The 22,684-nt window shown below is 36.1% G+C and overlaps 1 protein-coding gene across 21 annotated transcripts in view; it reads left to right on the top strand.

The window, feature by feature from the left end:
* SSBP2 (single stranded DNA binding protein 2) overlaps positions 1–22,684 on the top strand; it is a 336,920-nt gene that overhangs the window by 103,046 nt on the left and 211,190 nt on the right. For all 21 annotated transcript variants that reach the window (XM_063665469.1, XM_063665470.1, XM_063665468.1 and 18 more), the window contains exons 2-3: positions 740–812; positions 13,582–13,643. Coding sequence is in view for 13 of the 21 variants with exons in the window: in XM_054489473.2 (XP_054345448.1) it covers positions 740–812; positions 13,582–13,643 (135 nt within the window). In the remaining 8 variants the exon portion in view is untranslated. The remainder of the gene's footprint in view (positions 1–739; positions 813–13,581; positions 13,644–22,684) is intronic.

Here is a 22,684-nt window from a genome sequence, read left to right as displayed (position 1 = left end):
GTAGCTTCAAAATTCTGAATCCACAAGATAATGAGAGTAGTTTGTGTATACAACACATTGAATATTCTATATTTGAATGAAAAATTTATACATAATTTTGTTAACCTTTAAACTGTAAGCTCCCATATGCTTAATATGATCTGATATCTTTAAAGTTTACATAATGCTGTAGTTTGCTGTGAATTTGAGTGCCTTGTAAACTAAAGTATTATTGGCTTAACAATCAAATCTAAAGAATAAGGAGAAGTTGCTGAACAAATATTAAAATGGATATTCAACACAAGTTTTGGCATATGTTTCTACGAACAGCTAGAGTTTACGTTAACATTCGCCGAAAAGATTGAAGGACATAAAGTATTGGGAAAGTTCACTAACTTAATTCATTTCTTTTACTAATGAAAGGTTATTATGTCTTCAGATGGGATTTAGAGATTATTAATAGTAGATATAGCAATGGGAATGAGCTTATGATAAGTGAGATGATTCAAGAAAAAATCTCTATATATTTCTTGCCAAGAAAAAATACATTTGTCTTTTTCTTCATGTGCTACTTTTAATTACTTTAAGTTCTTTCTGAACATACATGTATTATTAATAATTCCTATTGAAATAGTATGGGAAGGGTTTATTTTTGGTCACTGTTAGTGTGTAAGATATTTAAGCATTGGAAAGATGTGCATTATTTAAAGAATGAATTTTAATATTCCTTTTCTCAATAAATGTTTTATTTGTTTTCCAGGTTAGCACTCTACGTATATGAATATCTGCTCCATGTAGGAGCTCAGAAATCAGCCCAAACATTTTTATCAGAGGTATGTTTTATACATTTTCTGTATTGCATTTTGATCTTATATAAATGAATGGAAAACATACTATAATAATTATTTGAAAAAAGTTTGTTATGTATTATATAGTGAATTCTTAGTTATCTGTATACATAGTATAGTTTTTATAGGTTATGTATAAGCATTTTTATCCCCATGCCACTTCTGTGCCACTCAGTCTTCCAGTCACCTTTCCAGCCATTTTCTCCTTTTAGAAATGGAAAGTAATATTAGCATGGCAACAATAATCAAGAAAGCAAATTTTAAAAATTTGCTCTAAAAAATTTGTGAGAGTTATAAACCCTCAACCGTATCTCTCAATTGAACAATATCATAATTTTGGAAAATGTGGATTTGTTTATTTTGTATGGATGATCGCTGATTGATTTTAGTTAGAAAACATTTTGATAACCTTATTTCAAGTTCTTCTCTTTCTCTTCTCCACCTTCACTTTCTTTCTTTTTTTTTTTTAAATTTCAACTTTTATTTTAGATAAGGAGATACATGTGCAGGTTTGTTACATGGGCATATTATGTGATGCTGAGATTTAGGGTATAGATACTGTCACCAGGTAGTAAGCATAGCAGCCAATAGATTGTTTTTCCATTCATGCTCCCCTCCCTCCCTCTCACCTCTAGTAGTCCGTAGTGTCTAGTGTTCCCATGTCTATGTCCATGTTTTCAATGTTTAACTCCCACTTTTAAGTGAGAATGTGCAGTATTTGGTTTTCTGTTCTTGTGTTAATTTGTTTATTATTATGGCCTCCAACTTAATCCATCTTGCTCTAAAAGACATGATTTCATTCTTTTTTAGGCTGCGTAGTATTCCATGGTGTATATGTAACCCATCTTCATCTAATCCACCACTGATAGGCACCTAGGTTGGCTGGAATTTGACCTTTCTTAGAGTGGTGCTTGTTTGTCTCCTATGTGTATGAGGATGATGAGGATTTTATTGAGCTCTGTTATGTGCCAGGCATACAATGTGCCAAGGTATTTTACATATATTGTCTCTAATTCTTATAAGAAATTTGCATAGCAGGTTATATTCTTTACTGATGAGGACAACAAGGCTCAGAGTGTTTATATAACTGGCTCATGGTCACAGAGCTTAGTGAGTTATGGAACTAGAATTCAGACTTAGGTCTATGTTAATCCCAATGCTTTTGGTTTTTCCTCTGTATCTGTGCTGTCCAATATGGTAAACACCAGCCATATATAGATTTTTGAGCACTAGAAATATGATCCAATTAAGAAGTGCTATAGGTGCGAAGTACAGTATTTTAAAGACAGTGTGAACAAAAGAATATATTTAAAATTTATATATATTATAAATATATAAATATATATAAAATTTATATATATTAAAATTTAATAATTTTAAAATTTTGGTCATACATTGAAGTGATAATATTTTGCCTATATTAGGTAAAATAAAATATATTACTAAAATTAATTTTACCTTTTCTTTTTAAATGTGGCTATTAAAAGTTTTAAATTAGATAACACATTATATGCCTATATCAAAATATCTTATGTACCCCATAAATATATATACTACTATATACCCATAAAAATTAAAAATTAAAAAATTTTAAATTATACATGTGGCTCTTATTTGTTGCCCATGTTTCTATTTCTGTTGGACAGTGCTGCTTGAAATCATATTATCTCTGGTGATCTCACCAGTTTTGTCCCCAGCACATCAAGAGCACAACAGACAACTCATTGCCAATGGTTCCTTGCCTGAGGTATAGCCTTCTTGAGATTTAGCTGCTCCTCAAAGTAAACAAACGCACACAACCCTCACTCTTATTTCTAATTAACTAGTATATGTCAACTGGTAGGGCTTATTTGCAGATAAGGAATTTTAGAGGTTTGGCCAGAACATGTAAGAACTCAGTTGTTTTACTATAGAAGGAATATATGCAGTATAATAAAAATTTGATTTCAAAAGTTTATTCAAATCAAAACAAAAATTCGGTGTATCTATGTTTCATGAAATCATTAATTAGAAGACTTAGGGCAATGACCTTTCTAAGTCGCATTCACTGATGTTGTAGAAGTGATTGAGATTGCAAAAAGGATGTCTTTTTGTATTCTTAACCACTGTCAACTTATAGTGTCTTAAAAGAATCTATAGTGGACTCTGGAAATTTAAAATTTTTGTTTTAATGCAGTAGAAACTTAATGAAAAGATTTAACTATCTCCTTCCTTGTATCAAGGACCATTTTGAATTGGCTCAATTCACTTAATCCTCGAGGGTTCCCAAAATTATATTTTCTTACCAACATTGTAAGATATTAGATACAGTGATTATTAAACCTCATCAAAAAAGAAAAATGTTGCTAACTTATTCAAGGAAGTTCAAGTATTTGGATTCAAATGGATTATGTGGATTGAGCAAATAACTAGATACTAGACTCCTAGGCTTTGAGCTCAGTGAAAAATGTATATACAGAATTTCTAGGACTGTTTGGTGGAAATGAAATTAGAATTTCAGAAGAGATTCACACATATTGACAAGTATTTGTCATTTCATTTTCTCTGGCTGCATTTTGAATACAAAAACTGAGGATTTCTCTTAATAGTCTACCTCACTTTCACAAGAGGCATCAAACTGAAAACAAACTATTATCACCAAGAAGACACATTATTTCTAGACTTTGGAGATGAGTGTATGTGATTTTCAGAACTATTCTTCACTATCTAGGCTGTCAAACTCTGAATGGTGCTGTAAAAATGCATTGTCAATACCTAAATAACCAATGTAGGGGAATGGCTAAATTAATTGAGCTGTAAGTTTTTAATAATGTAAAATAATAAGTTAGATCTATTTGGACTTATGTAGATAGACTTCCAAAACATTGTCTAGTAAGAGAAGAAAGCCAAAGTATGCCATGTATCTGGAAACCCTAGTACATAAAGTAATACTATATATTTTTGTGGGTACGTATTTATGAATGTAAAGTATAGTAAAAGTTCTGAAAGAACATACATGCCAGACTAGTTGTTTTGGGAGTGGGAACATTAAAGGGTTCAAAGGGATTTTATCCTTAGTCACAGAATTCTTTTAAACAAGGAATACATATAGTATTTGTACAGTTATTTAAAAACAAAACTAAAGAAGAGAAAATACATTCTCGTAAATTATCTGAACTTAAAAGATGGAAGCCTGGAGATAGATTTGTGATAAGCCATTGCTGAGTACATCCTAGTGTTCTTGATAATTTCAGTTGGTTAAATTACAATAGTTTGCTATTTCCTCCCTCACATTTTATGTTCTACAGTATCTAGCTGCTTGGGTTTTCCTGTATACCATGGGGCTTCTGTCATCTGGGCTTTACTCAGTGGCATATTCCCTCTGCCTAAAACTCTCCTCCCCTCTCCACCTTAGAAGTAGCTTTTCCTAGAATGGTTTTTCCAGGGTTTCACCTAAGGTGATAGTACAGTCTACAGGGACCTGCACATGAAGACCTTTGCATACATGCCAGGAAGCTGGACTTTATCTTTGGCAAAAGGGAGCCTTTGAAGGTTTTAAAGTAAAAAAAAAAAAAAAAAAAAAATGACATCATCAGGTTTGTACTCTGGTGTCTTGGTGCCCTTTTGCCCTAACCATGGATGGTAAAAAGAAAAAAAAAAAAGGAGAATGTAATATTTTAGAGAATGTAATAATTTATGTTGAGGGCTGCTTTCTCTCTGAGTTTCTCTTCGATCAGGCGGAAAATTTAAGGCCGCTTATTGTAGAATGACTTCTTAACTAGTCTGAGTAGTAAAAAAAACAATCTTACCTAAATCCTCCCTAGTCTACCCCGAGGTTTTTACCTAAATCAAAATAGTTCCATAGGAATGTACAATAGGGAGACCTACTTATTTGAGTTGGTTATTATAATAAAAAGGAAATGATTGAAATGGCACCAGTTGTTATCAATTATTATAACATTATCCAATGTTCTCACCCTGGTTCAAGGCAAAGTAGACTACTTCTTCCAAATTTGGCATTCTCCCTCTGGATGGATGAGGCTAAGAATGACCGTGATGTTAATGAGCTCTTCTGAATCAGATTTTACTGTGCTGGGTCACTTCTTTCATTAGTATGGGCTTGTTCTTTTGGGTGAAGTTGCGAGAAGGCCAACTGGAACTCCAGGCATTATCTGAACAAGCAAGATGTGTATCTCAGCTGCCCAATCTTGATTTTCTAAAAATGCCCTTGTCCTGGGCTATCAGAAATTGGACTGCTCTTGATGGCTTTTGTTATCAGTCAGAAGAGTGGGGCACTTAACCCAGTCATATTTTCTTAATTAAAAGAAAAAATGGACTAACAATAGAAATAAAAACATTTCTCTAACTAGGTTGTGCCAACTAGCTCAGTGTTACCTTTGATTCATGATAGATTTTAAACCACTACCTGAATCCAAAATGTAGTTTATGTGACTTTTCATTTTTTTTTACTCCCAAGGGGAAAAAATGGAATATTGTTTAGAAATATTCTCAATACAAAGCCCTTCCTCTGCTCTATCTTTGTTATTCTTCAACATTTAATAATTACAAACAGAATGCTAAGGAATCTTCTTTCCAATTCTACATTAACTTTTGTTACTTTAGATTCATTAGAAGCTATCCTTTTTCTGGTCATATCATTTCGTTATACAAAGATAATGGCTGCTCTTCCTTGAAGTTTTGCATGGTATTCATGTCTCAGAATGAGGCTCAATACCCTTAACAAATGAAATTAAGAATTAGAGTTTTATAGATTCTAGATTTTTTCCCTTTCTTAAAATTTTTGCATTATTACTAGCCCTTCTTTGTCATAAGTTAGCCAACAAGTTAGCCTGAAATAGAAGTTTAAAAACATCTAAGGGATTCCTTCTTCAGATTTTATTAGGATTGCTAAATTATTGAGCATCATAGACTCCAAAACTCTGTTCTGTTTGCCTTTTACCCATATGAAGAGAGAAAATACTAATTAGTATTTCCTAACCAGTCTCTTGAACTTTAATTTTGAGGCAATATAGTATAGGAGGTAAAAGCAATTGCTTTGGGCCAGACATCCTGGGCTTAAATTATGTTCTACATCTTATTTACTTTCTCAGTTTCCTAGTTATAAGATGATGATAATTGTAACAATACTTTAGTTATGCTGTGGTTTAAATGAGTTAGTATATGTACATTGCTTATAATAGTGCCTGGCATATAGTAAATGTTCAAAAGTGTCATTTTTAAAAATCTTGACCAAATTTTTTTCTATCTTGTATAGTTTCTTATTTAAAAAAAAATAGAGGCATAAATATATGCCTGATGTGTACATGTGTGTTCCAAGTGTCTGTCACTTGGATGGCCCATAATCCTACTGTTTGGTGTTACCCTTTCTATAAAAATGGCTCCAGCTCTAATCCCTAATATTGTAGATTGTCGCAAGTCTTCTCCAGTATCTGTGAGCCTTTATTGGGTGCTTAGGGTTCTTGTACTGTAGGTTCTTGCTCCTGTTGAGTAATTATAGCCCCACTCTGGTTCTCCCTCTTATGGTCTATCCCTTTTTTATGCCTGAAGTTTTCTATTTTTCTCATGATTTTAGAGGTCCACTAACTCATTGCTCTTTTGTATGAAAGATTCTCCCTTAAGGTTGAGGGATAGCCAAAAAGATTAGGCATTGTACAGTATAGGCACCAACATTAACTTGAATACTAGACATAAGTTACCTTAAATTCTGTGGTCTCCTTGCTCCAGGGAATTTTTCACTGGCTGTTTTCCTCAGCATGCCTTTGCCTTCTATCTTGTTGACTTCTCATAACCTCTCTCATTTTTCCTTTTCGGAATCCTTCCGGACCCCCGAGCTTCTTCCCGAGAGACCATGAGCAACTTCCTAAATTCTTGTTACATAAAAAGTCAAGTATTTGTTTTCTTCTCTGCATTCTTCCTTTTGCACCATTCCTAGTGGCCTCTGTCTTTCTGTGTCAAAAAAATAAAAACAAAAATAGAAAGGATCCATTAAGGAGTTTTCCCAATAAGAGGTAGTCCTCTTTAGGAAGACTTCTTTCATTCTTGTAAAAGAAAGCAGCACTGTTCAATAAAACTTTCTGTGATTATAGAAATGGTCTCTAATCTTTGCTTTCAAATAAGGTAGCCACTAATTATGTATAAGCTTTAAATATGGCTAGTGCAACTGAGGAACATTCAGTTAACTTAATTTTAAACTGAAATAGCCACACGTGACTACCGGGTATCATGTTGAACAGCACAGTTTTAGATGATCTGCTTCAAAGTATAGTCAGCTTTTTCTTCCTGTTAAACATCTATTGCCTTTAATTTTTTGAATTAAAATGTAAAAATTTGGGCCAGGCGCGGTGGCTCACGCATGTAATCCCAGCACTTTGGGAGGCTGAGGCGGGCAGATTGCATGAGGTCAGGAGTTTGAGACCAGCCTGGCCAACATGGTGAAATCCCGTCTCTACTAAAAATACGAAAATTAGCCGAGTATGGTGGTGGACTCCTGTAATCCCAGCTACTCAGGAGGCTGAGGCAGGAGAGTCGCTTGAGCCCGGGCAGTGGAGGTTGCAGTGAGCCCAGATCGCGCCACTGTACTCCAGCCTGGGTGACAGAGCAAGACTCCGTCTCAAAAAAAAAAAAAAAAAAAAAAAAGGAAAGGAAAAATATTTACTTCAGTTTCAACTTTTTTTACATTTGGTTTAGTGTATAGATATACTCATGCTTCTATACATGAGAGATTTTAGAAAATTGGTGGGAACAGTAGGTTATATCTAAATTAGAAGTCTCAGGAATTTAGTCTAGAAACAAACTTACACATAGGTATACAGGTTATTTTCTTAACACAGGAATTGGTTTTATTGTTTTATGGTATTAAAAGTTATTCTTTGGATATTGGTTTAAATTAAAAATTATGAAAGGATTTATGGGTACTATGAAAAGTTTGGAGCCCATCACCTTCAAACCTGCTGCTGCATTGTTGGAGATGCTGTGGAAGGGGGTCTGGATCTGCTGAAGAGGTCCCACATTGACAAGACTAGAACCCCCAAAAAGGTACTGCTGGCATCCAGAATCGTGCTATCCTGGCTTCACTTTTGGAGCCAGAGGCAGGAAGCTTCTCTTTTTCCTGTTTTTTGATCTCCTGCTAGTGTCTCCTGATGGCAGAACTTAACAGGAAGCCAAATGGCAAGGAGGCTAGGAAATGTGATTTTCAGAATCCCAGCCCCAAGTATAGAATGGAGTATAGAAGGGTGGGTGTAGGGCTGAGAGATAATAGGTAAATGACCAGTATACCTTGCCAGAAGCAAATAAGAATGAAAAATTAAGCAAATGTGTGTGTGTATACCTGTATATATTTATGTATGTATATCTATATCATTTTTTCCTTTTTGTACAAATGTTAGCTTATACACCATTCTGTGCTTTAATTTTTGTTTTACTTGTTAGATTTTGGAAATTGTGTTACATTGGTTCATGAAATGTCATAATTCTCTTTTTATGGTTGTAGCATATTTCATTCTATGATATGTGCCATGATATAGTTCACCAGCCCTGTACTGATGGACATTAGGTGTTTTCAGTCTCTTTCAATTAAAACAATGCTTCAATGAAAATTGTTACATATATGTAAAATTTTCTATGTGTGACCATCAGATAGTATATATTTTATAATTAAACCACAAGACATGTCTTTTTCCTATTGATACACCTTTTGTTCATGATTCAATGTTTGGTTTTACGTTTATGAAGAAATGCTGAAAATGTTAGATCATATGATTAAAAACAGCATACTCATAGACAAGGCCATGAAATGCAGAATATGGCATTAGGAATGGGCCTTGAGATTTACATGAAAGTTACAGGAGAATACAGCCTGGCTGGTGAAATGACAGAAGGAAGTGAGGTAGATAATTAAGCAGCAAAAAGCCTTAGGACTGGGCAAATATGCACTGATGCTGGGATAACGGAAGAAGAAGAAACAGAATAAAGAGAAAATGTTATTGGCAAAGATGCCACCCAAAAACCTAAATAGGCCTGAAGCCCATGAAACTCAATACAACAGAAAATACCTCTTCAGAAACAGCAGAAAATTTGTTTTTAACATGACTGCTGACATTTAGGAATATTTTCTGGCCATTTCTCAACACCACCCATCATTAATTCATATTTGCTAAAAAACAAAATTAAACTACGTAGAATATAATTTAAAATGAAAATCCTCCTTTTCCCTATTCCAGATAATAGTTGTGGGCTTGATGTGATTTTTAAAAATGCACACACAGCTACAAGCACACATATGTATGTATACATACTTTTTTTTTCCAAGCAGAAAGGTTTTATGCTATACATAATGTTCTCCAACCTTCCAAATTTCCATCTTGAAAAACCAGTAGAGCATGATTCTCTTTCCAGGTAGCTGTATTTCATTCTTTTTAATGATAGCACACTGTTCTGTAGTATGTAAGTATCAAGACTTATTTTACATTCACCACTAGTGAATGTTTCTCAGGCTGTTTCTAATTTTCATTTTTTTCTAACAATGCTACAGTGAATGTGGTTTAGTTTTCTACAGGTCAGGATTCTATTTTGGCTCTTCTTGAGCACCGTTTTATGCTTTCTTTAAACAAGTAGTATCTAGAATAGTGATCCAATTGGACTTAGCAATATTCACTGTGTAAACACAGACCATCTCTTCTGTGGACGTACCTAAAACATAGCTTTAAGTGTGGTTCATTCAATAACTATAAAAGGGTGGATTTTATGTTAACTTCAGTATGATGGACCAAAGTTTTACCTGCTTCTGGCACAGACTTGTAATTTAAGGAGAGAAGGATGAATACTATGTAGTAAAAAATATTGTGAGCATAAAATGATGATATATGTGATGCTTTTTTAGTTTCTCTGAGGAATAATAAGATGTAAAACTGTTTAAAATACAAATGTATTACCTCAGGCTTCTTCTCATAAAAGACCATATCAAATATAAGCCATATAGGTAGTTTCCTTTAGTCCTTTATCTCCCGAGATAGCTGGAGATGGACTGTGGAAGTTGTGGAATTACATGAGGGGAGGCTGCTTAGTAAGGATGAGGGGCAGTGGGTCTCATAGACTGTGAGTCTAATCCTACCTCCCGCACACCCTGGCATTGAAACCTAGTCATGCCATTTTCACTCCTCCATAAGTCATGTCACATTGTTCTTTTAACTGAGTATAGTAAAATCTATTTATTTCACAGTCATATTATGTAAAGTCAAGATGAACTGAGATGAAACATAAGGACAGTACTTTGAAAAATTTGCTGGTCATATGATTAGGATGGTTCTAGTGATTAGGAATATTAGTGTGTCTGAGTACATTGGTAAGGGTTTATTCTGATGTTCTTTCAAGAAGATATCAACTGGTGAAAAAGTGGTAAGAGAAAAGTTTGAGAGAAGGATGAGACATAGGTTTTTGACTAAATTATAATTTTAGCAGGACATCAGAGTTTTTGAGAGAAGAATGAGACATAGGTTTTTGACTAAATTATAATTTTAGCAGGACATCAGAGTTTTTGAGAGAAGGATGAGACATAGGTTTTTGACTAAATTATAATTTTAGCAGGACATCAGAGTTTTGTTTCTCATAAATCTCATTAAATATTGTTTCTTATTTTTTATGAACCAAGATAATATAAAATGTTGATGAACTGAAATTATCAGATAAAATATGGCATACATATACAAATTATCTGTATTACCACTTAGGATAATTAAAATTAGGATCTGGCCTATATTTATATGATGTGTTCTGGTTTATTGTTCATATGTAGTTTTTCTAACTTCAAGTTCATTAATTCCTGGAATTTTTCCTTTTAGCACTTCAAAATGGCTATTACATTATTATTATTATCATTATTATTATTTTTGAGACAGAGTCTCACTCTGTCGCCCAGGCTGGAGTGCCGTGGTGCTATCTCGGCTCACTGCAATCTCTGCCTCCTGGGTTCAAGTGATTCTTCTGCCTCTGCCTCCTGAGTAGCTGGGACTACAGGTGCACACCACCATGCCTGGCTAATTTTTGTATTTTTAGTAGAGATGGGGTTTCACCATTTTGGCTTGAACTCCTGACCTCAAGTGATCCACCTGCCTTGGCCTCCCAGAGTGCTGGGATTACAGGCATGAGCCACCGTGCCTGGCCCCATTTCTAATCTTCAAAAAATTTCTCTTTATTTTTTGAGAACAAATTACTTGTTTTACTTCAAGGTTCCCATTTATTTATACTTTATGTACTTAAGAACTCTGAAAATGCAACCAATTTCAGTGATTTTAATGGTACTTAACTTTTTTCATCTTTTTATTAAAGAGGATTTTTGGTTGTTTCTACATTTAGGACCACTTTCTGAGTTCCTGTTTTAAAACTTTTAAAAAGTCCTTTTGGGATAAGAATTCCTAACTTCTTACATAGTAGATGATGGAAAGAATTCCTTGAATTTTTTTGAAATCTGTAATTACAGTTGTTCACTTCTTAGTAGTATTAAGGGCCTCTGGGCATATTTTACTGATTGGGGTATTGTTACATAATTTTTATTATTTAAGCTAAAAAAACTAAGGCATATACTTACGCATAGAGTTTTTTGTTTTTTGAGATCTTTCTGGATCTCCTTATTTAAAGTTGTAATTCCACTTCACTGTTTTCCTGCTCTTTCTATCCCCCTTCTCTGCTTAGTTTTCCTTCACTGCATTTGTCACCTTCTCATATAAACATAATTTACTTTTTTGTTTGTTTCTTTGTTTGGGTCCATTTTCCTTAACTAAGGTGTAATCTCCCTAAAGGAAGGGATTTCTGTCTTTTGTGTTTACTGCTATCTAGTGCTTAGAAAAGGCACTGTATGAATACTTATCCAGACATCCATGCAAAAGTATTTAGTCAGAACTTTTACTTTTTTAGAGATACTGACCTTGTTTTAAATTTTTGTTATAGTAAACTCTAACTTAACTGAAATGTAAACAATTAGAAAGTTAATATCAGCATCTTTTAAAAACTCTTATTTTATGAGAGACTTACGTTGTCTTCTGCCCACACCCTCAAATCACGAATTTATTTAAAAACTCAACCCTTAAGGTATAATTTGAAGTCAAAATATTAAGCCTACATGATAACTCAGTGTAACAGGACACTAATTCTGAAATGATTTTAAATAGAAGCTTAATTTTCTGTTTAAATGATTCATTTTTACTTTTTCCATTTATGCTAGAAGCATAGACAGTTGTTCCTTAGTTCCAACTCTGATTGTTCCTTTTTCCTAGTTACACGTATGGTTTCCAGCAAGATGAAAACTATTCTGATTAGTAAGTTAAAATTGGCACAACCCTAAATACTTTGAATATTTTTATATAGAATATCACTGAATTTTGTGGGTGCCAGTGACAATGATGATGTAATAAAGTTTTTACAGGGATACCCTCCTAGATAAAAGAAAAAAAAAATAATAGCACCTAACAGTTACCGGGCACTTACTGCATGTCAGTTACCCCTTTTTTTTTCCCCTCTGAGATGGAGTCTTGCTCTGTCAGGCTGGAGTGCAGTGGTGCGATCTTGGCTCACTGCAACCTCTGCCTCCCCGGTTCAAGCGATTCTCCTGCCTCAGCCTCCAGAGTAGCTGGGCCACTGAGCCCGGCCTGTCTATTTCTCTTTTAAGTGATTTTTATGTACTAACCAGTTTTTTCCTCACAACAACCTTGTGATATAGGTGACTATTATTAACCACATTTTATAGATGAGGAAACTGAGGCACAGAAGATTTAAGTAACTTTCACAACTTCACACAGCTAGTATGTAGGAAAGTTAAAGTTTATGCCCATATCCCATTCTGCTTAAAATGAAGATTTTTTAATATTTTTACCTTATGAAAGGGTATTTGAAGTGATGTATCAGTGAGAATACAGCCACACCAATTAAAAGCACACTGAGTGTTTCAACAGAGAATGTAATATGTGGAAATAGCTAAACAGATTTTAAAGAAAGCAACAACAGCACACAGAAGTTACAGAAAATCAATAATTGCAGTGAGCAATCACTAGGGCTGAGGCACCAAAAGGAAGAGCTTGTGGTTATAAAAAAAATTGGAGGAGAATTCTCAGGGAGCTGAATCTTAGACCTCTAAGGAGAGGGAGTGTGGGACTGCTGTTACTTGAAGAGCTCAAATTTACCTTTAACCTCTGAAGATAGATATTGCCCAGCTGTGCTGATACTTCTGAGCGGCCCAAAGAGACTGGTTCTGGTTGTGTGGGATAAAGCTAGAATGGAACCAGCTATTGTCACAGCTATTATCACTGGATGAACTGCTGCTGGGGTCACCCTCACAGGAATAGTAAGCTAACAGGAAACAAATCCATTTCCCCTCTTCTTACTTCTAGTCTCCCTCTAGAGCATCTCTTAGTTTATGGGACCTAACAGGAAGCCATTTAATGAAGGACAAAGGTAGTGTATGGATCTCCAGTCTCAGCATCTGAAAGACCACAGAAAGATAGATTTAAAACTGAAAGACTAGAGCTTTATAACTGGCACAGTATGAAGCAAATTTAGGAAAATAATGGTGACATCTCTCTGAGACTAATCCAGTCAACAAATCACTATGTAAAATGAGTACTTGCAAAACTTGGGTAAAAAATAATATGAAAAGGATGAAAAATTCAAATATTACTATAGTATTTTAAATGGGGATATTATTACTTTGTAATATGTGTGGAAAAAAGTATTATTAGGAAAGTAATATCTCTTTTATTCATTTTAGATAAGATGGGAAAAAAACATCACATTGGGGGAACCACCAGGATTCTTACATTCTTGGTGGTGGTAAGTATCCTTTATTCCATTTTTACTGGCTTGATGATGCATTTCAATAGGCCTGTACTATACCTGTTTATGATTTCATGCTTCCTTTTTATTTTTTCATTTTCTAAAATTTTCTGGAAGGTAGCACTTTTTTAAAGACCCTTAAAAACCAGCACTAGTGTAATTTAACTTAAATATACTGCTATTGAGTTCAACTGGAATTGGAACCAGTGTGTGGAATCTCCAACTGTAAGTACAATTCTGTAACGGCTTGGGATGCCATAACAAAATACCATAGAATAGGTGGCTTAAACAGCAGAATTTTACTTTTCACAATTCTAGAGGCTAGAAGTACAAGATAAGTACCAGCATGATCAGTTTCTGGTGAGGGCTGTCTTCCTGACTTGTAGACAGTCACCTTTTCACTGTGTCCTTACATACTGGGGAGAGCAAGCCGTTTGTGTCTTTGCTTATAAGGGAACTAATCCCATCATGATGGTCCCACTTTCATGATCTCATCTAAACCTAAGGATTTCCCAAAGACCCCATCTCCAAATACCGTCACATTGGTAATGCCCACCCCCTTAAATCGGGAATTTATGTAAAAACTCAACCCTTCATTTCAATATATGAATTTGGGAGAGGGCAGGGCTTGGTAGCCTTGACTCTCTGATTGTCAAACTAGTTATAAGATTGCTTTCGGGCCGGGCTCACGCCTGTAATCCCAGCACTTTGGGAGGCCAAGGCGAGTGGATCACGAGGTCAGGAGATCAAGACCATCCTGGCTAACACGGTGAAACCCCGTCTCTACTAAAAAATAGAAAAAATTAGCCAGGCGTGGTGGCGGGCACCTGTAGTCCCAGCTACCCAGGAGGCTGAGGCAGGAGAATGGCATGAACCCGGGAGGCGGAGCTTGCAGTGAGCCGAGATCGCGCCACTGCACTCCAGCCTGAGTGAGACAACGTCTCAAAAAAAAAAAAAAAGATTGCTTTCTACAAAGTGAGCTGTCAAGTTGTCAATGTTAGACTGCTATATAGGTAAATATTATAAGCGTTGGCATGCCATTATAGCTTCTTCAAACCCTCACTTTTCCTCTTGGGGGGATTGGGAATGGGAGATAATAATCTGATTGGCATCTTTTATGTAATAGGTCAATCTTGTTCCAAAATAACAGCTACTCATCAAACTGAAAACTCCCAAGAACAAGAGGGGGATAAGTTACAAATAAGCAGTTAGTGAAATAAGTTTATCTTCATTTTCTTGTGCTGGAAAAGCATATTCATGAGAAATAGTGACCTGATACAGTGCTCAACAGATACTGAACTAATCAAATGGATTTTTTTTTTTTTTTTTTTTGCCTCGAAGAAGTAACGTTCATACCTTTATATTTCTTTGTATTTCTACCACATGGTAGTGGTATCTTTTAAAGTTTCATTTATTCATAGGCTTTGAGCATGTTTCTCCATGCAAACCTAGAAAGTTTATTGCATTCTCTCAACAAATACTTACTCAGTGTCTTGTATAGGCCAGATACTATGCTTGATACTGTGGACACACCAGTGAATAAAACACACACATCCCTACCCTCTTGTTGATAACAGTCTGTAGGGAAAACAAATAACGAAGTAAGCAGTGAGAAAGACGTATTTGAAGGGGATATGCAGAGTGCCATATAGGCACGTGCCAAATACATTTCACCTGGAAGAGCTGATCTCTAAGCTAAGGCATTAAGTAGATAAAAGAGTTGGCCAGAAAGGCATGGAGAGACAGAGAAGGGGGATGTTTTGGATCAACCATACCATGTGCAAAGACTTAGAGGTGAAAGGCAGAGAGAGTATAGCACATGGGAAGAAAAGAAAGAAATTCATTATGTTGGAAATTGAGGTGATAGAGTGATTAGGGATGAGGCTGAATTTGTAAACTGTGAATTTGAATTTAAATATAAAGAGAATACAATGCAGTTTTTAAGCAGGAGAGTAATACTGTTTATTTACATCTTGTCAAAGAAAAGAGTAAAACTCTGTAAAAAATTTGAAAAGATTTATTCTGAGCCAAATATAAATGACCGTGGCCCTTGACACAGCCCTCGGGAGGTCCTGAGAACATGTTCCCAAGGTGGTCAGGGTGCAGCTAGATTTTATACATCTTAGGGAGACACGAGACTTCAATCAAATACATTTAAGAAATACATTGGTTCAGTCTAGAAAGACAAGACTACTCAAAGCGGGGGCTTCCAGGTTATAGTAGATTTAAAATTTTTCTGATTGGCAATTGGTTGAATTTATCTAAAGACCTGGGATCAGTGGAAAAGAACTGTCTGGATTAAGATAAGCAATTATGGAAAGCAAATTTCTTATTATGCAGATGAAGCCTGTAGCAGGCTTCAGAGAGGATAGATTGTAAATGCTTCTTATCAGATTTAAAGTCTGTGTTGATGTTAACACTGGAGAATATAATAAGGCAAGTCCCACTGCCACTTCCTGTCATGGCCTGAACCAGTCTTTCAGGTTAAATTTTAAGAGTGCCCTGGCCAAGGAGGAAGTCCATTCAGATGGTTGGGGGACCTCACAATTTTATTTTAGGTTTACAATCTTAGCCATGTCACTCTAGTTCTATAGAATAGATAATGGATGGAACAGGAATAAGTCCAGAAATAGAGGAGCACTTAGAAGGCTCTTAGAGTAAGGAGTAGAGAATGGTTACTTGAACTAGTGTATAATCATCGCGGAGGAAGAGAAGTAGAAGGATTTGAGGGATATAAGCTTGAAGTAGAAATGGTAGGATTTGGTGAAGAGTTCAGCTGTTTAGGTGTGCTGAAACTGAAATACATGCCATCCAAGTGGAGATGTTGAGCAGGCATCTGGTTACATGGGTCTGATGTTTAAAGGAGAGGGAAATGAAGCTGGGTGCAGTGGTGCGTGTCTATAGTAACAGCTACTCAGGAGGCTGAGGTGGGAGGATCACTTGAACCCAGGTATTTGAATCCAGCCTGAGAAACATAGCGATACCTCATCTCTAAAAAAAGAGAGAGAGATGGTTGAGTGGTATTACCCGTGAGTTGGGAGGGAAATGAGCCTTGTACAGAAACCTTGCAATATTAACATCCAAGGAATGAGGAGGAAGAAGAGGCTGTAAAGGAGAAAGAAGGTGGCCAGGCATGGTGGCTCATGCCTGTAATCCCAGCACTTTGGGAGGCTGAGGTGGGCGGATCACTTGAGATCAGGAGTTCGAGACCAGCCTGGCCAACATGGTGAAACCCTGTCTCTACTACAAATACAAAATAAGCCAGGCACTGGTGGCAGGCCCATGTAATCCCAGCTACTCAGGAGGTTGAGGCAGATGAATCGCTTGAATCTGGGAGACGGAGGTTACAGTGAGCTGAGATCATGCCACTGCACTCCAGCCTGGGTGACAGAGTGAGACTCTCTCAAAAAAAAAAAAAAAAAAAAAAAAAAAAGACAGAGGCTCAGCTAAAAAGGTAGGAGGAAAATCAGGAGAGTGTAGCATAATAGAAAACAAGAATAAGTGAGGGTTTTGAGAAGGAAGAAGAAAGGTCAGTAGTGACAACTGTGACTGCAAGGTAAAGTAATCAGAATGCATATGTCCTTTTAGGATTTAGGGAAAGGCCATCAATGACTTATAAAGCTGAGTAATGGGCTAGGAAACAAGAATGTTTCAGATTGAGAAGTGACTGTGAAGGTAGGAAGTGGGAAATGGTATATAGTCAACTCTTTAAAATGGTTCATCTGTGATGAGAAATGATACCTGGAGGAATAGTATAGATTAGAAAAAGAAGTTTTTCATTTTAGATGGGAGAGACATTAGCATGTTTAGTGTTTAAGAGAAGGAGACAGTAGAGGGGCAGAGTCTGAAGATACAGGAGAGAGGAGATTTTAATGGTTTAAAACCCCATACAAGGCCTGAGAGAAGGAGGTCCAAAGCACAAATGCTGGGAAGTGAGAGGGGAGAGGACCGTCTCTACCCTTGTGGCAAGAGGAGATGCAGGGATGTTTGTAGGTTTGATGTCAAGAAGTTCATTTCTTCTATTTCTAATAAAATACTGTTCCTTATATGTCCCTGCCTCCTGCCAATCTGGAATATTTGCATAGGGCTTTCCTTCTGAATTTAACAATTTTGGAACCTAGATTAAGGTCCTTACCCCTAATATCGTATCTTCCTCAAGCCTGCCACTAACTGTCTAAATGCATGAGGAATTTCCCATGGAGTATTTTGCATTTGACTGGAAGAGAGGTTGGAATAGAAGACAGAATAGAAACGAAAGAAAAGTTTAGGGAATGTGCAAATAAAAGGAAGGGTTGTAAAAATTATAGTACATTTGTTCTTGGGCTGTTATTACACATTTAATAATGATGAACACTAATGACAAAAGAAATGCGTAAGACATTTTAACAAAGCAGGACATAGTGTTGCATGTACAGTGTAGCATAAATGGGTATTAAGAGTAACAAAAAAAAATAATTTGTTTTAATATGGTGGGATTACAGATGAGATTTTCTTTCTGCAAATATTTCCATTACTTATAAGTAGAGTTTTCCCCTCTATCTTCCCAATTTTCTACAGTATTTTCATGGTGTGTGTGGAGATGCAGGGTGAGGCAAGGAGAAAGGAAAACATGTGGATTCAGTGTCTCAGCTCCACTACTTATCATTTCAGCAAGGTTTTGTTGTTTTCAGTCTCAGTTTTACCATCTGTAAAATGATGATGAGTCAAATTGATCTAGGGTTCAAAAAAATTAGCTCTTATTCTGATAGCTTTTCTTTTTCCTCTGCAAAATAGGATATGAGGGTACTGAGGGTGGTGGTGGTGGTGATGATGATGATGAATTTTTAAAAGAGTGAAGGATAGTCTTTAAAGAAAAGTTTGAAATAATTCTAAATAGACCCAGAGAAAGAACTGAGTAGGAGCACACACAAAATATTGCCAGGCAGTGTTTAAATCCTAGTTAATATTGTAGTAGCTTATAAATGCATTGTGATGCCACTATGCCCAGGAATGTGACTTTTCTGCAGCAGCAATTGGTAGTCCATGTATTTACATGGACAAGCTAGATGGGGTGTTTTGTTTTTTTTTTTTCTATTTCTTCTATTAAAGGAATTTCTTACTCAGTACGGTATACACTCGTCTCTTAGCATCTTTAAGAGAAAAAACAAAAGCTGTCTTTGAGTGCCATGCACGTGGTTTCCTTGTAACGTTATTTAATGCCATCGTGTTTTTAATCTTTCTCCTGAAAGCATGCCTTACTAGAAGTCCCATGGTGAGTGGAACCGCACTTGGTCAGTTGTGGTTGTGGGTTTCCCCTGTTTGTCTCACATATGTAGGGCAGGAACAGGTGCGGTCTCTTGGTTCAGAGTTGTTCCAACGGTTCACTAGTTAAACACCATCATTATGCTGTTTTCCTGGGATTTAAGACTGGCATTTTGTAAATAGTATAAAATTCAAATTTTCTTTTTATATAGTATTTATGATATCCAGATCTAGCCTGTCAATACTTAACTTTTTTTCCAAATGTAATTGAGTCTCCTCACCTGTTGACACCTTTTCATTTTGTGTGTTTCCAGTGAAGTCTGCAAATGGCATAAGAGACCATTTTAGGAGTCTGACTTGGATCAGCGGGTTAACAAAGTGAGGATTTTAAGAGTGTTCTATTATAGCATTAATTTTGTTTCTTACACCTCTTTCTCTTTTACATGCTTTCTCATGAATTTAACTTATTCCTACACTGTAGATGTTTGATAATAACTTACTCAATACTTTGGCTTTTTGCTTCTGTAGCTTTTTTTTTTTTTTTTTACCTCAGCTGTCAGATGGTGCAGCTTTTAAATGTGCCATTTTTTTTCCCTTTTCTGTTGCTCTTAGATTCAGGGGATCCCTTCTTCCATGGTGTTGGTATTTTAAGTAACTTAATTTGTACTCAGCTGTAGATATCAAATAAGTAATGGGCACATAAATATTTTTAGATTATATTTGTTCAATTTAAATCTAGTACATGCTAAATATATAGGTATAGTTTTTTAATGTTTTATATTTTTTCCCCTAAAGCTACTGACATACTCTTTGAGGTGCCTCCTTCATCTATGTAAATCAATGATTCTTAATAGTTTTGAAGTCATGGGGTCCTCTGAGAACTGATGAGAGCTATGGATCTCATCTTTCAGAAAAATGCCCAGATCTTAAGCTTCCCTGATTATTGTGTTTAGCTAGCCATTACCATGGGCTTTAAATCCAGCAGATGCCTGACCTTCTTATCCTTAACTCTTTCAACCTGGACTTCATAATCTGTGCTCTAGGTTAGGGATTCAGGACTATAATAATTGTTGCCTTTTTATGTTGACCAGGAAAGCTGTTGCTGCTGTTGAGGTCTACATGATTAGGATAACATATATTCTTCAAGAACTTACTGCTTGCTCATTTGCTCAACGTAAGAGTCCTGCTGGATGGACCAGTTGTTAATTTTATGACTTCTTCTCATTTCCATTTTTTAATAGAATATTTTAAATTAGAATTGTTCTGTTGTTTAAGCCTTTTCACCAAATATTTACAGAGTGCAAAACCGTGTTGTCCTCAAGGAAATAAATAGCAGGAAAGATAAACAATTTAAAAGTATTAAAGCAGAAGTATGTACTGGTTTAATAATAATGTATTATAGACTTGATATTTGCTAAGAGAGTAGATCTTAAGTGTTCTTACCAGACACACACACGGACACACAAAAGGTACTATGTGAGGTAATGAATATGTTAATTAGCTTGATTTTGGTAATCATTTTCCAAAGTATATATATATCAAAACTTCACATTGTACACCTTAAATATATACAATTTTTGTCAACCATACCTCTATAAAGCTGGAAAGAAACTTAAAAAAGAAATATGTACTGGTTATAATAGCAACACAGGAGCAATACTCACTTTAGCTTGGGAGAGTTAGAAAAGGCATCATAGAGAAAGTGAATCTGAGCTGAGCTGAAAGTTGAGTGAGAGAAGGGTAATTGGAGTGAGGAATAATGTGAAATCTCAAAAGGGATGATCATACACTCAAGTAATGACAGGTAATTTGGTATGGACCAGTTCATCTATAGGTCCAGTATTAGGAAGTGATCAAATATAAAGAGACAAAAGCAGGGGACAGATTATGAAGTCCTGCTTACATTAAGGATTTGGGACTATATCCCAAAGATTTTAAACCAGGTCCCTGATGTGATCAGATTTGTGCCTTTAGACACTCAGTTGGCATCAACATAAAGATGGATTAAAGAGGGTCCAGGTGTGGTGGCTCACGCCTGTAATTCCAGCACTTTGGGAGACCAAGGCAGGTGGATCACCTGAGGTCAGGAGTTTGAGACCAGCCTGGGCAACATGGTGAAACCCCATCTACTAAAAATGCAAAAATTTGCTGGGTGTGGTGGCGTGCCCCTCTAATCCCAGCTACTCGGGAGGCTGAGGTAGGTGAATCGCTTGAACCTGGGAGGCGGAGGCTGCAGTGAGCTGAGATTGCGCCACTGCACTCCAGCCTGGGTGACAGAGCAAGACCTTGTCTCAAAAAAAAAAAAGATGGATTAAAGAGGGTTGAGAAAAGAGGCAGAGACTAGTAGACTCGGGGGAAAAGTTGGTGAAGAGTGGGAGTGTTTGAAGATGTATGAAAAAGAGATACATATGACATATGCAAAATAAGCAGAACAAAGTGCCAGCGAGATGAGAGGCAAAGGCCTCAGAATGGAAGAGGGGGAATTTCTGTCTTTAATATAGGATAGAGAAATTTATGTGATTTACTTTCTGGAGCTTTTTTCCCTTGTTTCTAATGTGATTTCCCTAATCACTTTTTTTTTTCCTTTTTAGTTTATTTACCCCATGCTCAGCATCCCAGTTTACAATACATTTACCTGAATCAAATCCCCTTTGAAAACTTACTTCTTGTTTGTACTTTTTGTTAAACATTCCTAACTCTTACATTACTTCCAGAAATAAAAATGCCAATAAGCTTCTTTCTTCTGATGTTAATGTGTTTTTTTACTTGTGCAATTTTAAAACATAGGCTTTTAAAAACTTTCTATTTAAAGTTTTAATTGCAGAACTATAGCTCTTGATATGATGCCTTTTATAACTCTCATATCTCTTGATATAGTTTGGCTGTGTCCCCACTCAAATCTCATCTTGAATTGTAGTTCCCATAATCCCCACATGTGGTGGGAGGGACTTGGTGGGAGGAATTGAATCATGGGGGCGATTCCCCCATGCTATTCTAGAAATAGTAAGTTCTCACACAATCTGGTGGTTTTATAAGGGGCTTCCCCCTTCGCTCAGCTTTCATTCTTCTCCATGCTGTCGCCATGTGAATCTGCCATGATTGTAAGTTTCCTGAGGCCTCCCCAGCCATGCTGAACTGTGAGTCAGTTAAACCTCATTCCTTTATAAATTACCCAGTCTCAGGTATGTCTTTATTAGCAGCTTCAGAGCAGGCAAGTACACCTTTTTTTTTTTTTTTTTCTTTTTTTGAGACAGGGTCACCCAGGCTGGAGTGCAGTGGCACAATCATAGCTCACTGCAGCCTCCATCTCCTGGGCTTAAGTGATCCTCCCACCTAAGCCTCCTGAGTAGCTGGGACTAAAGGAGCATATCACCATGCCCAGCTACTTTTTTGTATTTTTTTGTAGGGATGAGGTTTTGCCGTTGTTGCCCAGGCTGGTCTCAAACTCCTGGGATCGAGACTCACTCACCTCTGCTTCTGCCTGCCAAAGTGCTGGGATTACATGCATGAGCCACCACAACCAGCCTATACCTCATTTTTATTTAACAAAATAAAAATATAGAGCACCTTTTAAAGTGACTTTGGTCTCCTGTATTTATATTCTGAAATCAAATATATATAACATTGTAGAGAAAATAAAATGTAAGATTATTCTAAGAATTCTGTTTCTTTCACCTGGTGGTGGAAAGTCCAATCTTGTAGTATGCTAGCACTCTAATTATTTTAGAACCTAATGAATAATATCAGGTATAGCTAAGAATAACCAAATACCCACAGGAAAACAAGTGCAATGGCAT

This window comes from Pongo pygmaeus, chromosome 4 (genome assembly GCF_028885625.2).
Source record: "Pongo pygmaeus isolate AG05252 chromosome 4, NHGRI_mPonPyg2-v2.0_pri, whole genome shotgun sequence".
Classification (NCBI taxonomy): Eukaryota; Metazoa; Chordata; class Mammalia; order Primates; family Hominidae; genus Pongo; species Pongo pygmaeus.
This window is presented reverse-complemented; position numbering and strand designations above follow the sequence as displayed.